We start from the raw sequence: 21260 nt of genomic DNA, 5'->3' as shown, positions 1-21260 counted from the left end.
AAGTTGTGCCAAATGCTCGGACGCGGTGGAAGATGTGACTTGAATGACATCCAAATAGACGCAACACAGAAGTGCAAGTTTCGTACTACAGAGTGGATTAACCTCTAGAAGGTTTGCATTACACAGGCCAAACGTCATCTGTGCTAACTCGCAAATTGCTGTCTTTGGATTATCTCCGGAAGGTACAGGAATCGGTGGTAAGCCTAGGTGAGATCCAAGATGGAGGAAACTACTAAATAATGTACGAAATCGCGTGAACATTCGTCGTTGGCCTTGGGGATAAGATGGAAGAAGATGACCAATAGGTATTGGGCTTCCGGTCCTGATAAAGGATGTGCCGAAGAGTCAGGAGCCAGTAGTGTTGATCTGCTCAGCATTTAACTGGCTAACATATAATACATTCGGTAGTAATGTTGCAATAGTTTTGGAGGAGAGCGCGAATACGTGAATTGGGAACGTCCTCAAAAATGAAAGAAGGAGTGTTTTTTCCCTAACGATCTAAGAGATTTTGTGGTGTCCATCTGGGACGTATGCTACATATCAAGTTGAAGAAAGCGACCATTTTGAGCCGACAGCCAACGGTCTTTGGCGTGAGGTCAGTCCCTATCCAAGGCGTTATTGACGTTTTGGTAGCAATAGAATTTCAAAATTGGTAGGTTATCAGGCCTTTCAGTGGAGCATCCAGTCATATCGATTGAAGGATGATTCGTCCACACGGAAACAAATCACCAAATAGTCTAATGGAAAGTTGCGAAATACTAACGTATATTGTTCATTTCCTAAACAAGTCCAAAATTGCAAAAGAGATACTTTCTCCTCACTGGTTGTAGGTAGTCCTCGCGTAATTCTACAGTGCGGGCAACGATGATCAAGGACTGCATTTTTTTTATCTTGGAGAACATCTTGTAAATTGAGGCTTATTGACCTTGATGGTAAAAGATTGTACGGGAGACACAGGAATTGCAGCTACGCACTATGTTTGGATGTAATTAAAAAGTAATTTCAAAGTAAGAGACAAATTACTCCTTTATTTGCCCATCCCGTCACGTCATGATCAAAAGTCTCACTTGAAATAAGATATTTCTATAGAGTCATGCCTTTAACTAATGAACTCCCTCATAATTTGCCAGTCATTCAAAGCCTACATTTACTATCCATGTGAGTTCTGAATGAACACTTAAAAATGCAATTAGACACCCCCTTGAAGGGTGTTTATTGCACTCAGCACTTTATTAATAAACAGCACACTCGACATACTCCCATCAAATCCAATCATGTTTACCACGTACCGAGGGCAATATAGACTAGTGCCCTTTGAGCGTGACGTAAATATGCATAAATAGGGGAAGCCATTCAACATCGTAGCTTTGGACTCTGACCCTTAAACCTTTATGGTCGTTTACCGCTCTGTAAACAACATTTTAAGCCGATTAATCATTCGCCTGGACAATAATGGAATTTAACATTTTTCTTGTGTTTTGTTATTCCAGCAACAATTACGGCGCCGTCGCGAAGAAGAGGAACGAATAGCACAGCAAAATGAATTCCTACGTGCCAGCTTGCGCGGTTCCCGAAAGTTGCAGGCATTACAGGATGGACCAATTCCACAGACACAACAGGCTCTGGAACGTGTGTCAACTGGAGTTGATAATGATGCATATATTGATGACGAGGAAGCAGAGAAGATTATTGGTAAGTTGACTGGATATGTGACGTGGTGAATCTAGATCCGTGGGCTTTTCTCTTCCTAAGTTCAGATTTTGGTAATTCCCATATAATCATACAATATAATTTATATACAGAGCTGATGTTAATCAACTTTAGGATAATCGTCCTAATTTACAATTAAAAAGCTCGTGGTGTCAGCCAACCCTTGGCAGCTTATTTGGTTAGATGAAACTAAATATGCATATGTAGCAAGTTAGCATATAGTCATCCACCTATTGTAAGGACTAAGGACGTCATTTTCTTTGGTTAGTTGTTTCTCTATTATTGAGAGCATAATCCTCCGTTCATCCTTAAGGCTTAGTATTTGGACTAGATGTCCTCGTGGAAGTAAAACCTATTATTTAGTGATGTTTATCCGTTAGATAAAATTAGATAAAAAGAGGAAATAAACAGATTCACATTAAGAAGGAAGATTCTAAAAGTGTCCTCGTTTGGTTGGGATAAAATGTCAAATAGGAAAGCTCCTCCTCAAGTTACCATTGACAAAACCAAAGCCTACAGAGTTCGTTGCATATAAACATCCATTGTCTAACGGCCGGGACCAAACTTTCCTAAAAACGAAGAGTGATAAACCCAAATCTAGAGGCTCGGAGCCACCAAAACGAATCCATCCGCCATTCGGTGAATAGTCTATCGCCCACACATCCACTTGGAGTTGAAGCAGAAAATGGTTTACGAAGCATGCAGGTTTGGCACCTTGGAGCCCTGGAAGATAACCAGTCATACGATCATGCATCGATTTCGAAATATCTGAACAAGCATCGAGGAACGTGATGTTTGCGGTTCATTTGATTTCCAGATATGCATCTGAGAAGATCTACTCTGTTGTACTTATCATCATCAACGGCATAACAACCGGTATCCGGTCTAGGCCTGCCTTAATAAGGAACTCCAGACATCCCGGCTTTGCGCCGAGATCAAAAAATTCGATATACCTAAAAGTTGTCTGGCGTTCTGACCTACGCCATCTTCTTTTTCTACCATAGATATTGCCCTTATAGACTTTTCGGGCTGGATCATACTCATCCATACGGATTAAGTGACCCGCCCGCCGTAACCTATTGAGCCGGATTTTATCCACAACGTGATGATCATGATATCGCTCATAGATTTCGTCGTTATGTAAGCTATGGAATCGTCCATCCTCATGTAGGGGGCCAAAAATTCTTCGGAGGATTCTTCTCTCGAACGCGGCCGAGTTCGCACCCAAGTCTCCGAGGAATACATAAGGACTGGCAAGATCATAGTCTTGTAAGCTCTTAGTACTTTGACCCTATGGTGAGAGGTTTCGAGCGAAACAGTTTTTGTAAGCTGAGATAAGCTCTGTTGGCTGCCAACAACCGTGCGCGGATTTCATCGTCGTAGCTATTATCGGTTATAATTTTCGACCCTAGATAGGGGAAATTATCAACGGTTCCAAAGTTGTATTCTCCTATCTTTATTCTTCCCGTTTGACCATGATGTTGTTGGTTGGTTTATTTTCGGTGCCGACGTTGCCACCATATATTTTGTCTTGACTTCATTGATGTGCAGCCCAAGATGAAGGAAGTGTGTACGTCTCGGATGGTTCTTCCCATGATGTCGATATCGTCAGCATAGGCCAGTAGTTGGGTAGACTTAAAGAGGATCGTACCTCTTGCATTTACCTCAGCATCACGGATCACTTTCTCCAGGGCCAGGTTAAAGAGGACGCATGATAGGACATCCCCTTGTCGTAGACCGTTGTTGATGTCGAATGGTCTTGAGAGTGATCCTGCTGTTTTTATCTGGCTTCGCACATTGGTCAGGGTCAGCCTAGTCAGTCTTATCAATTTCGTCGGGATACCGAATTCTCTCACAACCCTGTACAGTTTTACCCTGGCTATGCTATCATAGGCGGCTTTAAAGTCGATCAAAAGATGATGCAACTGATGTTCATATTCCAACAGTTTTTCCGTTGCTTGCCGTTGCTGATTTGCCTGGAGTGAAGCATCTTCTGTATGGACCAATGATGTTCTGGGCGCATGTGGCTGTCCGGCCTAGCAAGATAGCGGAGAATATCTTATAGATGGTACTCAGCAACGTGATACCTCTATAATTACTGCACTGTGGGATATTTCCCTTTTTATGTATTAGACAGATGATGCCTCTTTGCCAGTCGTCAGGCATTGATTCGCTTTCCCATACTTTGAGCACAAGTTAATGAACCACTTGGTGTAACTGGTCGCCTCCATATTTAACTAATTCGGCTGTAGTTCCATCGGCTCCTGGCGACTTATGATTTTTAAGCCGATAAATTGCACGGAAGGTTTTACTCACCAAAAGAAAAATTGCCCTAAACTATATGGGATTACAGGCAGGCAATCGGGCTAAGGGGTGATTATGAAACTTTCCCGGCTTTCAGGCATCTGATGATGATATTCCAGGTAAAGATACATAAGGTGGTGTTTTGGAATTGAGCGGGTCATGAATCCGCCATCATCCTCTGCTGGCGGACCGGACCGGGTTTCACCTTAATTTTCTTTTCTATGGATTGCTCTTGGGGGGGTTCGTCTATTTGCAGCCTATGTGAAGTAGACAGCCTAAAAACGCCGGTTTGTTGTTTGGTTAAGGTAGTGAATATGCAAAAACTTATGCAGATATCGGTGTGCAATTGAACGTATTGGCTTAAAGTCTATAAGTGATACTTGCAAGATATTGACGTTCGGATCCATTTGGCAGAATTCACATGAGCTAAGAGAACTGAGATCTTCTTGTTGGAAGCATCCCTATGATCATCGAAGGATATCTTCTATAGAGTTCGATGCCTAGCTTCTCCTAAAAGCGGACATTTTCAGGTGAAGTATACAAGGGTTTCTTCCTCTCCTCTACAACTGTAATAGTGTTTGTTATAAGTTAGATTAATTTTGGAGACTTATAGGCCAATATCCTATAACTGTGCCGTTGATTCGGTGTATGGTATACCAGCGCATGGTAAGTGTAGCAAATGTTCCGCTGTTCGGCGACTACTTCTTCATCGATGTGGTGTAGGTACTTAGCCCATGCTCCCTGATCTCGGTTTTATTAAAAAAGGAAAAAAATCCAATCTGTAGCTAACCTGCTGAACCCTGTCTGGTCACTTCGGTAAGCTGCTCACCTTTAGCTGTGTTCTTCTTACTGGAAACCATTTTGATGAACAGTCAATCGGAGTTGCACCCCACCGCGTTGTGCTAAAGTTGAGAAGAAAGGAGCTTCCGCAGCATCTGCGGCTAACCACAAACAAAAACGGAAGCAGTTTTGTAGCGATCCCACTCTTCAGCTCAAAGTGCAGTAAAGAGGGTCCTGCCGGCAACAACTTATTTTTGTTTGTAGCTAAAGATATTGACACCGACGGATGGGTCTTATATGACGTCACCAATCCTCCCTGTTACGGTAGTGAGCGGTACCACTGCATCTTCGCAGGGCATCAAACTTTGTTCTGAACCGGCTGACGAAACTATAACGATTGCCTTACTGCTCTTCCCTATTTGCTTTTTGCGAAGGCGCTGATGGTTGTTTGGTGTTTAGAATAACCTCCACACCTCCACCTGCCTAGCAGGAGAGTAGAAGGGAAAACATTTATATACTTCATACCAGAACCCTGGGTTGTTGGTGGTTGTCCACTTAATATGCCAAAGAAGGATAAAGCACGATGGTGGCACTATGATTTGTAAAACAGAGAAGAACGACAAGGGTACTCGTCACGAGAGTTATGAAGTCTGATTCATCTGCTGGGTGGAATTATTAAAAAGAGGCTCAGAAAGTTCTAAAGAAGAGCATAAGATTCGCCGAATGAATATCTTGAAGACGCTTTTGCGAAGAATTTAGCTCGCTTGGGGCGACTAGGTAAAGCGAATCGTAATCAGCGGCTAGCGGCTATATAAACTACGCTTACAGAGCGAGAACTACGTAAAAATGATGAACAAACAGCAAACCATGTGTTCGAAGTACACTTTCTAAGAGGAATATATACCGCGCATATTAAAAGGACTGGGAAGACTGGTAGATGGGTTCATAAAGGATTCATACATTCCTAGGTGGCCGCTTCACCATATTCAGCATGATTACCATAAAAGCAAATCTCCAGAGGCAGCACTCCATGAGCTCACGGCAAAAATCGAAGAGGCGATGTCTATATTCATTTACGCCTTATTCACTGCAATTCCGGACGCGGCAAGATAGCGTCAAATCGATCAGAATACAGGATGGCTTAGGGACTGGCCAAAGAGAGAGGCTCTCTCTTCTCTCTTCTGGCCCTTGGTGATGAACACCTTGCTTGGCTTTTCGTCAACCTAAACGTCGCAGCACTTCATATACAACTGCTCGGTCTCCGTAGACCTCAGACGAAGATACCTCGGTAAGGTTTTTTTTTCAAAGAGAAATCTGCTACTGTCAACTTCTAGAAGATTTACTGAGATTCTTAAAAGCCTGCAAATTCCACAGACAGAAAGTTATTGGATAGGCGATTCTAGGGGTCAGTACAATGAACCCAACAAATGCCTGAGCGCCGGAAGCTGCTGCTTCGCCACCTAACTAACCTTTCATCATCCCACTGTTGACGGTGGGACACTAAATCACCGGATTTAACGCATACGTAACTGCTCTAATGTTTTTATTAAGCATCCTCAAAATTTCAATTATAATTAAATCAGAAAATAGTCCTGATCTCTCTAGTTAGGTTTCTGAGGTTAGAAAAGCCAATAGTTCACTACCCAGGTGAGGCTTCATGCAGTATTTCTTACTATACCAACCTCCACAATTTTCTTCAAGGCTCCTATCTATGAGTCTAGTTTTCTTGGAAGGTCAATATTTTAATTCGCTTGGCTTGGATTTAAAGACCTGGGAAATTCTCTTCCAGTCTATTTAATTGGAATTGCTACAGAGCTTTAACATTTCTATCTTGGGATCCACATCGAAAAGTATCCAGCTGTGGTAGGAAAAACATCCCCTGCTGAACACTTTCTGGTAATCCACTTTAGAAATTCCACTGTCTCTTATGAGCAACTGAACGCAATTCTGTCCTCCGCTATCAATTATTGTCAAATTCTGTTGATATTCTTGTCTTCTAATCTTAAAATAATTATTCAATTTCCGTAAATAACAATAAACTCAATTTGATCCTCACAGGCTACAGCGAATTGGTGGCCGCTCTGCAACGTCTTCAATCACAGCTTAATAAAAATGGCATGGCATCACTCGCTGGTCGAGTTACAGCTGCCCAAAATCTACTACTTGGCCCGGGAATGGCTCATGCGTTGGCTGTCCGAAGTGAGGTTCTGCAACGACGTCGACCTCGGATACCCAATCCCATCTGTTCGAATGCTCAACACTTATCCAAAGATGTTATCGAACTTTTGGCTCAATCCAATTCAGCAGCCGCCATAGAATTAGGAGATCTCCTCACGAGTCACGAAATGGAAGGATTGCTTCAGGCACACGATCGGATAGCTTCACTCACAGACAGGACGCCTGCTGTGATTGGAAGCCATTCCGCAACATCGACCATGAGTAGCCAAAGACTGCAACATCAGAATTCACATCTTATGAATAATAACATACTGAAGCGACCGGCGGAGGCTCAGTTGAGTAACCAGTTTGGGGTGATCAATGATGGTTCACAGGATCAGATTCGAATCATTCAAATTGAAAAGTCATCTGAACCCCTTGGAGCAACCGTTCGAAATGAAGGCGAAGCTGTGGTTATTGGACGAATTGTGAGGGGTGGAGCTGCTGAAAAGTCTGGACTTCTGCATGAAGGCGATGAGATCCTAGAAGTCAACGGTATTGAAATGAGTGGAAAATCTGTAAACGATGTTTGTGCTCTGCTAGGTGCCATGTCCGGTACTTTGACCTTCCTGATAAAACCAGCTGGTACACCTCCACCTGGAGGCGGCCGTGATTCTGCAATCCTCCACGTTCGAGCCCACTTCGATTATGATCCCGAAGATGATTTGTATATACCGTGTAGAGAGTTGGGCATAAGCTTCCAAAAGGGTGATGTTTTGCATGTCATATCGCGAGAGGATCCCAATTGGTGGCAAGCATATCGAGAGGGCGAAGAAGATCAAACTTTAGCTGGACTGATACCTAGTCAATCGTTTCAACATCAAAGGGAGACGATGAAATTGGCCATTGCCGAGGAAGCTGGACTTGCACGGAGTCGTGGAAAGGAGAGTAGTAAGGGTGCCACTTTATTATGTGCACGAAAGACGAGGAAAAAGAAGAAGAAGGCCAGTTCGGAGGCCGGGTAAGTGGTTATTTCTTTCAAATCCCGTTCTAATAAAGTAGAGAATACATTAGGAAAATTTGTACCTCAATTTAATGTGAACTTCTTGATGATTTTCAGTTACCCTCTGTACGCCACAACCGCCCCCGATGAGACGGAACCAGAGGAAATACTCACATATGAGGAGGTAGCCTTGTATTATCCGCGTGCCACACATAAGAGACCTATCGTTCTGATAGGACCACCGAACATTGGACGTCATGAATTGCGGCAAAGGCTTATGGCGGATTCTGATCGGTTTGCAGCAGCTGTTCCCCGTAAGTTTTCCCGGGATTTGTATCTTTTTCCGGTAAAATAATTGCGACTTTTTTTTCGATATTTCAGACACATCACGAGCCCGACGAGACGGCGAAGTACCTGGCCAAGATTATCACTTCATCACACGAGCCCAGTTTGAGTCTGATATCTTGGCAAGGAAATTTGTCGAGCATGGCGAATATGAAAAGGCATATTATGGTGAGTTGGGATTTCATCGGTTTATTTGGATTTTTCTGTCTATTTTGAAAGGGTTCTCCAGTGAGCGATGGAATAATAAAAAATATTTCCCTTCACTCTGCAGGTACATCACTTGAAGCAATACGAACTGTAGTAGCGAGCGGAAAAATTTGTGTATTAAATTTGCACCCACAAAGTCTAAAACTGTTAAGAGCTTCCGATTTAAAACCATACGTAGTTTTAGTTGCACCACCAAGTTTAGAAAAATTGAGGCAGAAGAAGCTGAGAAATGGTGAACCATTCAAGGTAAGTAAACATCATAACTTTCAGAATATATTCCCAAATTTAAGAAGCTTAACGCAAGGTATCTATTCTCTGATGAACAAAGGATTCCACCCTATGGAATTTCGTTTTCATTGAAATGGGGAATCATCTTCTAAAAAGTGATAAGGCTGTGTTGCACCTGATAGAGGCCCATTTGCACTTCACCTTGACAATGTATTATGGGTCGCAAGTAGGTACCTTTGTTGATCATTTATTTGCGCTCAGGATTAGGATGATCTTTCCCACTCCCGCCTGTTTAGACTTTGGCCATGGAGTGATTATCTGTTGAGCCAACCTGAGCTTCCTGGTCAATTGTTATTCATTCACAGAGAAAACGGAAATAGGAGATGGAATAGCGGCCAATCTTCTGGGAGTTAATAATCCTACCATTACTAAGTCGCGAAGCATAGACAGTAAGCTCGTAATACGTTATCTGCAACATCATCAACGGGGAAACAAACGGTTTCCTTAATAAGGAACTCCACACATCCCAAACCGGCGAAACAACTAGGCCCCAGGTGATGATTATACGGATCTGGGAGAAAACTACTCGGGTCTCCTTATTTTCTCTTTCTTCCATTGAAATGTCTATTCTGGGCCCACTGGAAAACTCTGACTCCGGGGGGAATTCCCCCTTTTCACCCTCCTCTTGGCATAGCTGGTTGGTATAGATCATTAATTAAGGATTTTCACATCACATATTGTCGAATTCATAGCTTAAAACGGGTAAGAGACTATAAGAAATCATCATCATGGCAATACAGCCCGACTTCGGGCTCTGGCCGCCTAAATCGTTGTCCTCCAGTTATGTCGGTCACGTAATAGCGTCCTATAATCTTGGGAGCCTAATAGTTGTTCGGCGTCCGCATATATTGTGTTCTCCCACCGTGCTCTCCGTCTTCCTCGTAGTCTCGCTCCCTCGAGACGTCGTTCGTTCTTAACCTTTTTAGGCATGCGATGGTCGCTCATTCGTTGGACATACCCTGCCCAGAGAAGGCGCTGTAGTTTAACGAATTTCGAGACTTCTAGCTCACCTCACAACTCATACAACTCATGGTTGTACCGGTTGTGTCATCCGTCACGGTCGCGAACTGCCGAAGGACTTTCCTTGTGTTTAGCAAATTTTCGGAGGCTTGGGTTAGAGTCTAGGTTTCGCACCCATAGCATAGCAGTGGTCGTATGATGGTTTTGTATACGCGGAGCTCCGTGTTTCTGTACACATGCCTCAATTTCATTATGGGAAGGACCAAGAAGAAATTCTTATTCGTTAGCTGCACCCGACGCTTGACCTTATCAGTCTCATTGGCGTTCTTTGACAGGCGGTTACCCAGATATATGAAACTGTCTACGAATTCGATGTTGAGGTCCCCTATGTTGATGCTCGAATAAGTTGGCGTCCTACTTCTTGTTTTCATCATTATTTCCGTTTTGTCCTCAGTGTCAAGAGTATGCAGAAGTTCCTCTGCGGCGATTAGTTGTCGAGACATGATGTTGATTTCATCTGCGTATTCTAACAATTGTGTCCTGATGAGTAGCATTCCGCTAATGTTGATATCTATTGCTCGGATAACGGGTTTCAAAAAGATGTTCTGGATTCTGACCTGTGAGATGGAGTTGGTCGTAGTCATTTTCGTCAGTCGTACCAGTTTAGCTGGCATACCAAATTGGAACAATATATTGTGCAGTACTCCACGATCTATACTGTGGTAGGCCTGCTTGAAGTCGACAAAGATTTAGTATATGCCAACCTTATATTCCCGGGCTTTGGAGCGACACGGCCTGAAGCCTCACCAATGAGTCGTTCGGCGTATGCTTTTATTCTATGCTCCAGAATTTTTGTCAGACTTTGTAGTTTTCACAACGCAATCCACCTCCATTTTTACGGGTGGGGCAGATGATACTCCTGCGTTAGTCGTCTGGGATCTCCTTGTCCTCCCAGATTTGCAGCAGTATTTGGTGTATCTCATTTAGTAGACCCATTCCACATGGTTTTAACAGCTCGGCTGGTATCTCGTCCTCGCCTGGCGCTTTGTTCGATTTCAGTGATTGCACGGCGAAATCAACTTCTTCTATTTCTATATTGTTTGTAGGCTTTATTCTCCCCATCGGGTGCTATTCTGCATTCATCGTCAAACCAGTTAATTCGCTTTCGTCGGGAATTGTATTCTACGACCTTCTCTGCGACTTCCTTGACAGTGCCCTCAAGTTCTCCCCAGAACCTGTGCACATCGCCGTAGCATCGCTCAGGAGTTTATCAGCCGTGAAGATTTTGGTAGGGCTAATTCTCGATTGATGCACTGGGGAATTTCTGCACCGATATGTTGCCTTCACCAAGTGGTCTGAATCGCAGTTTGAAAAATATAGATCGTAAATTCTAATATTCAGATTTATAGTAAGATGGCAAGGGTAGATTGTGGGTAAGCAAGGTAGCTCATTAGACAACAGATAAGTTTACAAAGCCTGCAAACCAAAAAAGGCAAGGGGCCCAATTCTACCATGAAACTGGCGTATACCAAGGAAATGAACGCTTTTCTGAAGGGCAGAAAATGGTGAACTTCTATCACAGAAGAAAACATCTTTGCCATAAAGGAGGTTTTGGATGAAGATTGTCACCCCGTAGTCCACGAAATTGTTTTTAGTTCCAGACAAGTCTCGGCAATGACTTGGCTTCGTAAGAATCTTGGCATCAAGGGATAATTGAAATCTTTCTTGTAGCTGGAGATTTACCTGTTTTTGGCTCGTTATGATTACAAAAGAGAAGGGTGCCTTAATCGAGTGTACGCTTGTGATGAGATATGGATTCACCACTGAACACCTGAATTGAAATAGACGAGTAAAAGCGAGTGACTCAGGCAGAGGCTACACATGTATATTATGGTTCTTTTAATTCGTCTGCAGCAGTATGCGGTTTGAGGAGATACAGGGGCATTTCTTTGCTGCATCGAAACCCCGTACAAGAAATCCTTTTCGCTTCCGGTCCTTTTAAAGTAGACTGCAGGTAATCGAAATGCTCTGCTATGAGTTTGTGTAGACTTCTGTGAATAATAACTAAGTAACATCCTTGTTTCCTTGTTGAAGGACTACTTTAAATTTTCACGTCTTTGCTTATAGACTTGCTCCTTTTGCTAAAATCTATGAATCGCGTTGTTATGATGGTAATCTTGATGATTAAAACATTCCTCCGTTAGTGAGCCTTGTATCCTGTTTGACGTATACCCATTGCCATTGTTTTCATATGTAGTTGTAACATTTCTTATGAACCACTTTCCTTTGTGCGGAAGAGGCACCCGAACCTATTAGGCAGCAGAATGCCCTGTATATTCACACCTTCTCGTTGAGTAAGAAGAGGGTAATAGAAGTAAACTGGAAGGACATTATTCCGACATCTACTTATGGAGGAGGAAATTTTCTTTTCTTGAGGAATTCACACATTATTTTATTAGTACGTTAGGTGAAAGTTGTTCCCGCTCGTCTTGTATCCCGTAAGTGGTGACCCACCAGAATATGGGAGGAAATAGCTCCAGTGCTTGTGAAGGGGGTGAACCTCATAAGGAGAACCTTAATTTCTGGAGCAAGCTAGTTCAAGAAAACGAAAGCTAAGTAGAGTATCACGTCATATCAATAGGGTCATATGTCAATCAATAATTTCGGGAAAATTGAAAACAGATCTGCAACTCATCATCCTGGGATCAAATGTCATTTGCATTAGAAGATCTTAGGGCGGCGATTTTACGCTGTCACATTAGAAATCTGTAGATGTAACCACGGAAAAGCTCTCAGATCAGCTAGAGGAGTCTTTCGGGTAGGAGAAGGACATAAAGGCAATAAGTAAAATATTATTACTGATTGCAAGATCATTCATAGAATCATTATGAAGGTGTATTTTTGGGAAATCTTAAAGAGAGGAAGTAGATTCACCAGGATGCAAGAATCGATGATAAAAGCCTTGTGTCAGACGTACATAAACTCTAAGAGTTGGGCCATAACAGCAAGGATTACTGAGCTGATTCAAATTCGAAGCTATGCAGTGGAAAGGAGGATTTGGAAGATCTGTATATTGTCAGGGGGAGTAAAGTTTTCAAGGAAAAGGGGATGTAATTGATACAAATCAACCTTAATCACTGCGAGATGGCATCGCACCTACTCCTCCATATCAGCATCACAAAGGTGAGAAACTAAATAGCTCATACAGAGTTAAGGGAGTAGGCAGAAAAGACTCTTCACAAGGTCATCTAACTATCTGACGTCGGGTTCGCAGGAGCGAAAGGAAAACATTTAACATCTGCAGTTGTTATCTTGCAGAATGTAAGGAAAGGTCCAAGTAGTTTCTGTAAGAGGACGCAGCACAAAAATTTTAGCTGCCCAGCGCATTAGCGGGGTGGGCATGGTACTTGGTTGTCGAGAATACAAAAACTTTCTGAAAAGGAAGCCTGCAGTGAACGTTATATATTAATGGGTAGTGCCGTTTTGTGTGCCCATGCGCATCAGATTTGCGGAATAATAAGAGAGCCTACAAAATGCTGAATGGGTTACCCGATTGGACCACGAAGGTGTGGGAAAGTCGATATAAGTCTTGACAGGAAAGTAACTAAAAGGCTAGAATAGTGAAGGTGATCCGAGATCATCTCATCTGCATCATCTCAAAAAATAATAACCTAACACTTTAACTTTTTTTTCACCATAAAAACTTCGTAAAGCACACTAGGGGGGTACCACAGGCCCTCAATGTAGGCATAATCCCACAGTCTTCTTCGGAAACGGGTTGAGTTAGAGAACACAATCCGAGCCCTGCCATGAATGGCACAGTCGTACTGGTTTCTACTAAGAGCAGACTTAGGATTTATACCAGGGGATACGAAGCCTATCTAACACTTCTGCCGCAACTAAAGAGTATGACAGTATGACAGAGTTGCACAGCAACTCCACTCTTGAGTCCACGAGGAGTCCTGTTTGCGATATGGGCATAACCATAAGCATCATGAAACCCATCCCACTAGGTGGCCGAGAAAGTTCCCCCAGGAATTATCCGGGAACATAAGCTCTCAGAGTGCCGTTCCGGGTCCGATGGTACCAGGTAACCCCCGGTGAAGCTTCTTAGTAAAATCCATTTTCAGATGAGTCCCTTACAGACTCGGGTTCGATCGCCCTCCTCGAGTACGTAGTGACGACACTTTTAGAGTACGGTTACGTTCTTAGTGGTTTAACATAAATACCTGTCGAGTTGATTTAACCTCATGGTATTCGTAAGAGGCGGATTCAGTAACCACAATCAGAGCCTTGCTGTGACCAATAACATGTGTAAGAGTCTAGACTGAGTGTATGGCTCAGCATTTATACTGGTGGATGCAAGACGTACCCAATGTCTACCGAACTTTGGAGTATGGCAACCGAGTTTAAACGCGACTGTACGTTTGATGGGCGATGTTCTCTTTGCCTGCTTGGACCTATTAACCCTATGAAGCTCCCACCAGGGGGCAACCGCAACAACCGAGCTGACTTCATATGAAACAAGAATTCTCCAGAAACATGTGAATTCACTGTCTATACCGGTTCCCATGTTACCAGTATACCCCTGGTAAGGAAGGTTTCGTGACCCACTGCCACTTCAGATGAGTTCCCGTGCAGATCCGGATCTGATTGCCCTAATTAGGTCCGTGTAGTATTTGCCTATTGCATCACAGCTAGGAAACCAATGTGATATAGCGCCTACCTGTGCCACCACTATGGAGGTTCTCTTCGACCACTTTGTTTTGGTTTCGCCGAGAGGATTGCTGCTCCGTTTTTCTCACTGTCACATCTGAGCACCACTCTTGGAGTACAGAAGACATCATCAGCATTACCAGCAACAAACGGTATTCGGTCTAAGCCTAGTTTAGTAAGAAACTGCAGATAACCGGGTTTTGCCCCGAAGTCCACCGATCCTTAAAAACTGCCTGGCGTTTTGGCCTGCACCATCGCTCTATCTCACACAGGTTCTGTTATGTCCTTTTTTTATATCGTTGATTTATACTTTCCGGGCTAGATAATCCTCACCTATACGAATTAAGTGACCGTATCGCAACCTATTGAGCCAGATTTTATCTATAATCGTCATGGTATTGCTCATAAATATCGTCATTATGTAGAGGCTCATTGGAGGATTCTTCTTTCGGCCAGTATTTAAGTGGATTTGATTTACATCCGCATCATGGATCACTTTTTTCGAATGTCAGGTTGAAAGAATGTATGATAAGGTTTCGAGAGTGATCTTGGTGCTCCTCTATAGCCTCGCATGACCATATGCAGCTTTACCCCGGTTATGCTATCATAGGCAGCCTTGATGAAGAGATGATGAAACTGCTGACATATTCCAAGAGTTTTTCCATGGCTTGCCACACATACCCGCAGTTGGTCGTCTCCATATTTAACCAGTTCGGCTGTAATTATGTTTACCCGACGATTTGGGATATCAGAAAAGAGCATGAATACAAGAAAAACTTTGTAAAAGATATCCACGGTACCCAGACGGCGACTGTCAGTCATTGGTAAAGGTGAGTTTTAAACAAAACAAAAATGCGACACTTTTTATCGATGATGTATAGATGAAGGACTCTTGCAAGTAGTTGCAAGCAAGGCCCTAGAAAGATCTTATACAAGGAAGCTGGTTTGAGTATTAGGCGCCACATAACTCGATGTGGAAGATGCCTAATATCTAGGAGCGGCTCGCAAACAAACTTCAAATGCATAAACTTCAACCAATTTTAAGCCGTACTAAACGTCATCAACAAGCCTATCCAATAGGCCAATGCGGATACGGTCATTATTGTGAAAGGAAACAGCGCGGTTTAGGCCTTTAACAAAAGTAGAAAATGTACAAGCTGGGAAGCTGGTCTCCTATTGCAGGAGGCTTCAATGCAAGGTCTACTGAGTAAAGATTTTCAACTTTTTCCTTATAACATAAGGTCGCATATATATATCATATATATAGTGGCGGGTTGAATGCTCGCAGAAAGTGAGTAAGGATGTCGGGCTGGACGACGAGGGCATTTGAGCCGGGTATGTTCTTTGAAGCTCTGGCGAGTCATGACGATCTGAATGGCTCACCGATCGAAACGGCATCGGGAATCATGTGATGGGTGACCGACGAATGCGACGCTGCTATGCCACGGAGCCGAGAGTTTGCAAGCAAACAGCTAAACTATTGCTGGAATAACGGAATGGTGAAGCTAAGATCGGCATGCCATTGAGCAAGAAGGCAAGTCTAGCGATCCAGGGAAAGAGCCGATTACGAGGAGTGCGAACGGGATTATAGGACATTGCGTGACAGAATAAAGGAGGCCATTTGTAGGAGCAAAAGAAATTGTTTTAGGCAACTGTGTGTGGATAGAAACCCTTAGCTCACGACGTACAGGTTGGCTATTAACAAGTTGCAGGGGCAAATGTCGCCCTAATCCACGGCTTATACGAAAAATTGTAATCACGCTCTTCCCTCACCATACGGGAAGCAGGTATCAAACGGAGGTCAATTCGAGGCGGATGTAATACCTCGCGTTTCCGAGAAGGGACTTCAGGAGGTCTGCGAAAGGATCGGCGATGGCAAGTCTCCAGGTTTGGATAGCATCCCTAATAAAGCACTGAAGCTGGCGGTGGGGACTAGACCTGATTCATAAGTACCTTCGGGGCGTGTACGGCGGAAGGCGTATTTCCTCCACAATGGAAAAGGCAAAAGCTGGTGTTGTTGCCCAAACCCGGCGAGCGACCGGGGGCCCAGCATCCTATCGGCCTATCTGTTTGTTGGACACCATGAGGAAATGTTCGAGCGTATCATCTATAGTAGATTGCTCTCAATCCTGCTAGACGGGAATGGTCTTGCGGATAGACAATAGGGTTCCGGAAAGCTAGCTCTGCTGTTGGCGCGGTGGGACGAGTGGTGGACTTGACTCGAGAGGCAATGCCGACTAGAGCCGCATTAAGGAGTCATTGGCCAGAATGCACCTTGTTACTTGGTTAAGCTAATCGAAAGCTACCTGTCGGACAGAGCTCTCTGATACGGGACGGACGACGGGCCCAATGAATACACCATCACAGCGGGGGTACCACAAGGCTCGTGATGTATAACGGGGTGCTCTTCCTTCCCGTAGCAGAGGAGTGTGACAGTGATCGTTGCAAAACTCCCGGAGGATGTGGAAGTTTACGTCATCGAGACGGTTATGGCTGTAAGGTACTGGCTTGAGGGTGGCGGACTGAGCCTGGCGGAGGAAAATACGGAGGCAATCCTCATTACAAATCGCCGGAAAAGAAATACGATTAGTTTGCGGGTTGGAAGCCATATGATCATCTCAAAGCTTACCATCAAATACGCTGACGTGACTCTCGATGCCAGGCTGAATTTCAAAAGGCATATATCGTACGCCTGTGAAAAAGCTGCAAAGGCCACCACGGCCCTTACAAAGATGATGTCGAACGTAGGTGGGCCAAAACAATGTAGCAAGCTGCTGATAGCTGGGATCGTGCGGTCCATATTGTTGTACGTGTCGCTTGTCTGGGCGGAGGCTTTGGGCAACGTACAGAACTGGACGAAGATTAATTCTGCCTATCGTCTGATTGCGCTGAGGGTATGCAGCGCATTCCGAACTGGTTCGAACGATGCGGTATTCATAATCGCGGGGATGATCCTTATTGACCTGTTAGTGAGAGAGATGCGAGAGAATCAGGAGCGGAAGCAGATCACCGGCGAACGGTAAGAGAGGAGTTTCATAGACTCTGGCAACGACGGTTGGACGAGTCGTCGAAGGGTCGGTGGTCATACAGGCTTATTCTCGATATTAGGGAGTGGCTTGGCCGACCACACAGGGAGGTGAGTTATCACCTCGCACAGTTTCTCACTGAACACGGTGTCCTTTTCCTCAGTGAGACAAAAACTAACTGAGGAAGAAGACAACTGGTCCTCGAAATACCGGTATATGAGGAATATAAAACTCACTATTCAGCATTAAAAAATTAAATTACTCTTTTTTTCATTATAATATAAGCCGGAAAACGACACACACAACTGAAGACTTTACCTAGTTATAGCTGATGGCGTCGATATCTACATTGACTACCCATTTTTGCACTGAACACGAGTATCAACTTTAAATGGTGTCCGAGATTTGGTGGGGAGATGGAACCACTAAAGCTAAGGTTAGGGAGATTCACATGCACAGCAATATATATCCAAGAGAGGGATAGGATGCAGTAAATGACACCTACAAAAAAGTAGGAAAGGAAATATTCTTGCCATTTGAATTAGTCCTTAGAGCTGTAAACCGGCCTACGATGTAATGTCTATTGATAGTTCTGGGGCGAGATGGGTAGCGAACAGTAGTTTTAGTGGTTTAAAGTTCCACATCACAGTTTCGATGTTTTCCACCTCCCAAAAACAGATATACGGACAGACAGACTCTGTAGGTTGTAAGGACTTTTTTAGATAAAGCCATGAAAAAGTTTATGCTCCGTCTACATATTACCAAAGGTGTATGTCGTTGGGTGCTCTTACCCAATTCATCTGCCACAATGTCCTGTCTTATAGGATATTGAAGAATTGCATATATGGTATCCGCGGAAATCCGTGCCCAGGGTGGAAATTATTCGGTAAAACGAGGCTCGGGGAGAAAATTGTACGATTCTGGGGTGAAAATCCTGTGCATTTTCTAAAATATTTTCTCCAACAATTTAATTTTAGAAGTATCATTTACGAAAATTTAATTTGCTATTTTTCTATTATAATTCCAGGAGGAGGAGCTAAAAGAAATCATTGCAACCGCCCGTGATATGGAGGCCCGTTGGGGACATTTATTCGATATGATAATAATAAATAACGACACCGAACGTGCGTACCATCAACTTCTGGCCGAGATCAATTCACTCGAACGTGAACCGCAATGGGTGCCAGCCAGTTGGGTACATAATACCCGAGATGAGTCATAATTTTACTAATTTTTTTAATGAAAAAATCAAGACAAATTACCAAAAATCAGTAAAATCACAAAACGAGAATAGAACGAATACGTTGAAATTTTAAGATTGGATTATGTAGGTATTTGTATCCAAGTCATAAATATACACATGCATAAGTGGAACCCCTCGTATAATCAAAATTACTTAACTCCCCGGAAGAGGATGAAAGACAGAAAAAGTATTTATGGAGGAAAAGGAAGGAGCAGCCAACACATATATAGAATATTATAGATAAAAACTTACGTACTAAAATAGATTCAACACAAACAAGGACAGAAAGTAAAACCCGTTTATGACTAAACATTAATTTTTAGCAGAGAAACCTAGCGTTGAAAGGAATATATAAGAAATGTTATTATTAAATATGAAAGAAATTAGTTTTTATTGTAAATATGAAGAAGAAAATGAAACTATATAAATAAATATTATTGTACGGGACAAGCTGGAGGAGCAAACTAAGAACCGATTCCATTCCAAAACTTAGATTTGAACACAGTTAACCTGAGGAGGAGACAAACATACATACACACACATTATACAGAGATCTAGAACGGAATTAATGAAATTAATATTATTAAAAAGAATATATGCATACATACATAGAGACAAAGACAAAACCCTATTATTATTCTATTGATAATAAAACCGACTTTAAAGAAATAAATGAATGGAACGAGCGGGTGTGCGAAGTATCTAGACAAGTGAACTAATAGGAAATGAAGAATGGAGACAAAATTAATAAAGATAGCATTGTTTCGAACCTTAGGAGCGTAATCGAATGAGAAATAGACAAACCCGAAGTTAAAAAGACGAAAAAAAACATTCACATAATGAAAAATGAAACCATACATTATACATATTATTTTTTGTTTGGTGTAACTAGGAATTTCGAAGAAAAAAGTAAGAATGAAATAAAATGTAAATTGAAAACTGGCGTATCCTTTTCATTATAAGATCATCATCATCAACGCCGCACAACCGGTATCCGGTCTAGGCCTGCCTTAGTAGGGACCTCCAGACATCCCGGTTTCACGCGGAGGTTCACAAATTCGATATCCCTAAAAGCTGTTTAGTGTCCTGGCCTACGCCATCGTTCCATCTCAGGCAGGATTTGCCACGTTTTCTTTTCCTACCATAGATATTGCCCTTATGGACTTTCTGGGCTGGATCATCCTCACCTATATGGGTTAAGGACCCACCCACCGCAACCTGTTGACGTGGAGTTTACCTGCAACATGACGGTCGTGGTATCGTTTATAGATTTCGTCATTATGTAGACTACGGAATCGCCCATCCTGTTGTAGTGGGCCGAAGGATTCTTTTCTCGAACGCGGACAACAGTTCGCAATTTTTCTTGCCAAAAAATCCAACTCTCCGAGAAACACATGAGAACTGCCAAGATCATCGTGGAAAGGATGGTATCTCTTGCATTTACCTTAGCGTCACGGATCACTTTTTCCGGGGCCAAGTTAAAAAGGATACATGATAGGGCATCCTCTTGTCTTAAACCGTTATTGGTGTCGAATGGTCTCGAAAGTGATTTGGTTTTTATCTGGAATCGCACATTAGTCAGGGTCAACCTAGTCAGTCTCATCAATTTAGTCGGGGTACCGATTTTCTCATTGCCATGTATAGTTTTATCCTGACTATGCTATCATTGGCATTGTTTGCTACAGAGAGGGAGGTTTAATCCAGAAGTCCTAAAAGGATCAGATTTCCAAAGACATTGTGTTTTCAGAGCTTTCAGCATGAAGTCTCATTTGTTACACGGAAGGTTCTGCTTGACCTAAGATATCCAACATGGAGTCCATCAACTGTCACTGTTCAAGTTTAAAGGGATCACTATGTTTAAACAAACATGAAGAAGTACTTACTTAATTGTTTATGCAGGCACTGTGCAAACTATGCAATTCTTTTCTTCTTTGAAGAAAGAATGTACCTTAAAGACTGATATCCTAGACAGATTTGCTCTTTGAATTAACAAGTAAGTTGGGAATTCTTAAATAATATGACTATTGCCAAACGCAAGGGCAGAGCGAACGATGTCAACCATGCGCCTTTTTGTTTTTTTTTTGGTTTTATGGATGGAGATGGAAATCTTAGAAAGACGCTGGTGGCGGCAGTATGTGGGATTCACACCCACTAAAACCACCCCCACTCTTCCGCCCCTCCCCGCGGGACCACCGTGAAGTATTACTTCGCGGGGGAGGCTCTGGTTCGCTATAGCTCGTCCATGTCACGTCTCCGTCGCGCCGCCTTCCGAGCTCGATCCAACTCCAGGAGTTTTGTCTGGACCACGGCTACTGTCTCATTTACCGCCATTCAGTTTTCCTCCGACTTCAGCATCTCTTCCACCAGGTTCGAGGGCTCGATGTCCGCCCCTAAGATGCTATTCAACCTCCTTTTCTGCTGCAGAAATCTGGAACAATGAAACATAACGTGTTCCGGGTCCTCGGGTGTAGCACCGCATTCAGGACAGTTGGGAGACTCGTCCAACTCGAAGCGATGCAAG

The 21260-nt window shown here is 43.1% G+C and overlaps 1 protein-coding gene across 2 annotated transcripts in view; it reads left to right on the top strand.

Annotated features, from left to right (window-relative positions):
* Window positions 1–19672, top strand: part of LOC119653564 — a 277399-nt gene extending 257727 nt beyond the window's left edge. For both annotated transcript variants that reach the window (XM_038058277.1, XM_038058278.1), the window contains 6 exons: window positions 1491–1692; window positions 6853–7972; window positions 8072–8268; window positions 8336–8467; window positions 8571–8752; window positions 18524–19672. In XM_038058277.1, the coding sequence (XP_037914205.1) occupies window positions 1491–1692; window positions 6853–7972; window positions 8072–8268; window positions 8336–8467; window positions 8571–8752; window positions 18524–18718 (2028 nt within the window). In that variant the 3' untranslated portion in view covers window positions 18719–19672. The remainder of the gene's footprint in view (window positions 1–1490; window positions 1693–6852; window positions 7973–8071; window positions 8269–8335; window positions 8468–8570; window positions 8753–18523) is intronic.
* The last annotated feature ends 1588 nt before the right edge of the window (window positions 19673–21260 follow it).

This window comes from Hermetia illucens, chromosome 4, assembly GCF_905115235.1.
Source record: "Hermetia illucens chromosome 4, iHerIll2.2.curated.20191125, whole genome shotgun sequence".
Lineage (NCBI taxonomy): Eukaryota > Metazoa > Arthropoda > Insecta > Diptera > Stratiomyidae > Hermetia > Hermetia illucens.
Note: the sequence above shows the minus strand (reverse complement) of the source record. Positions and strands in the feature narration are given on the sequence as shown.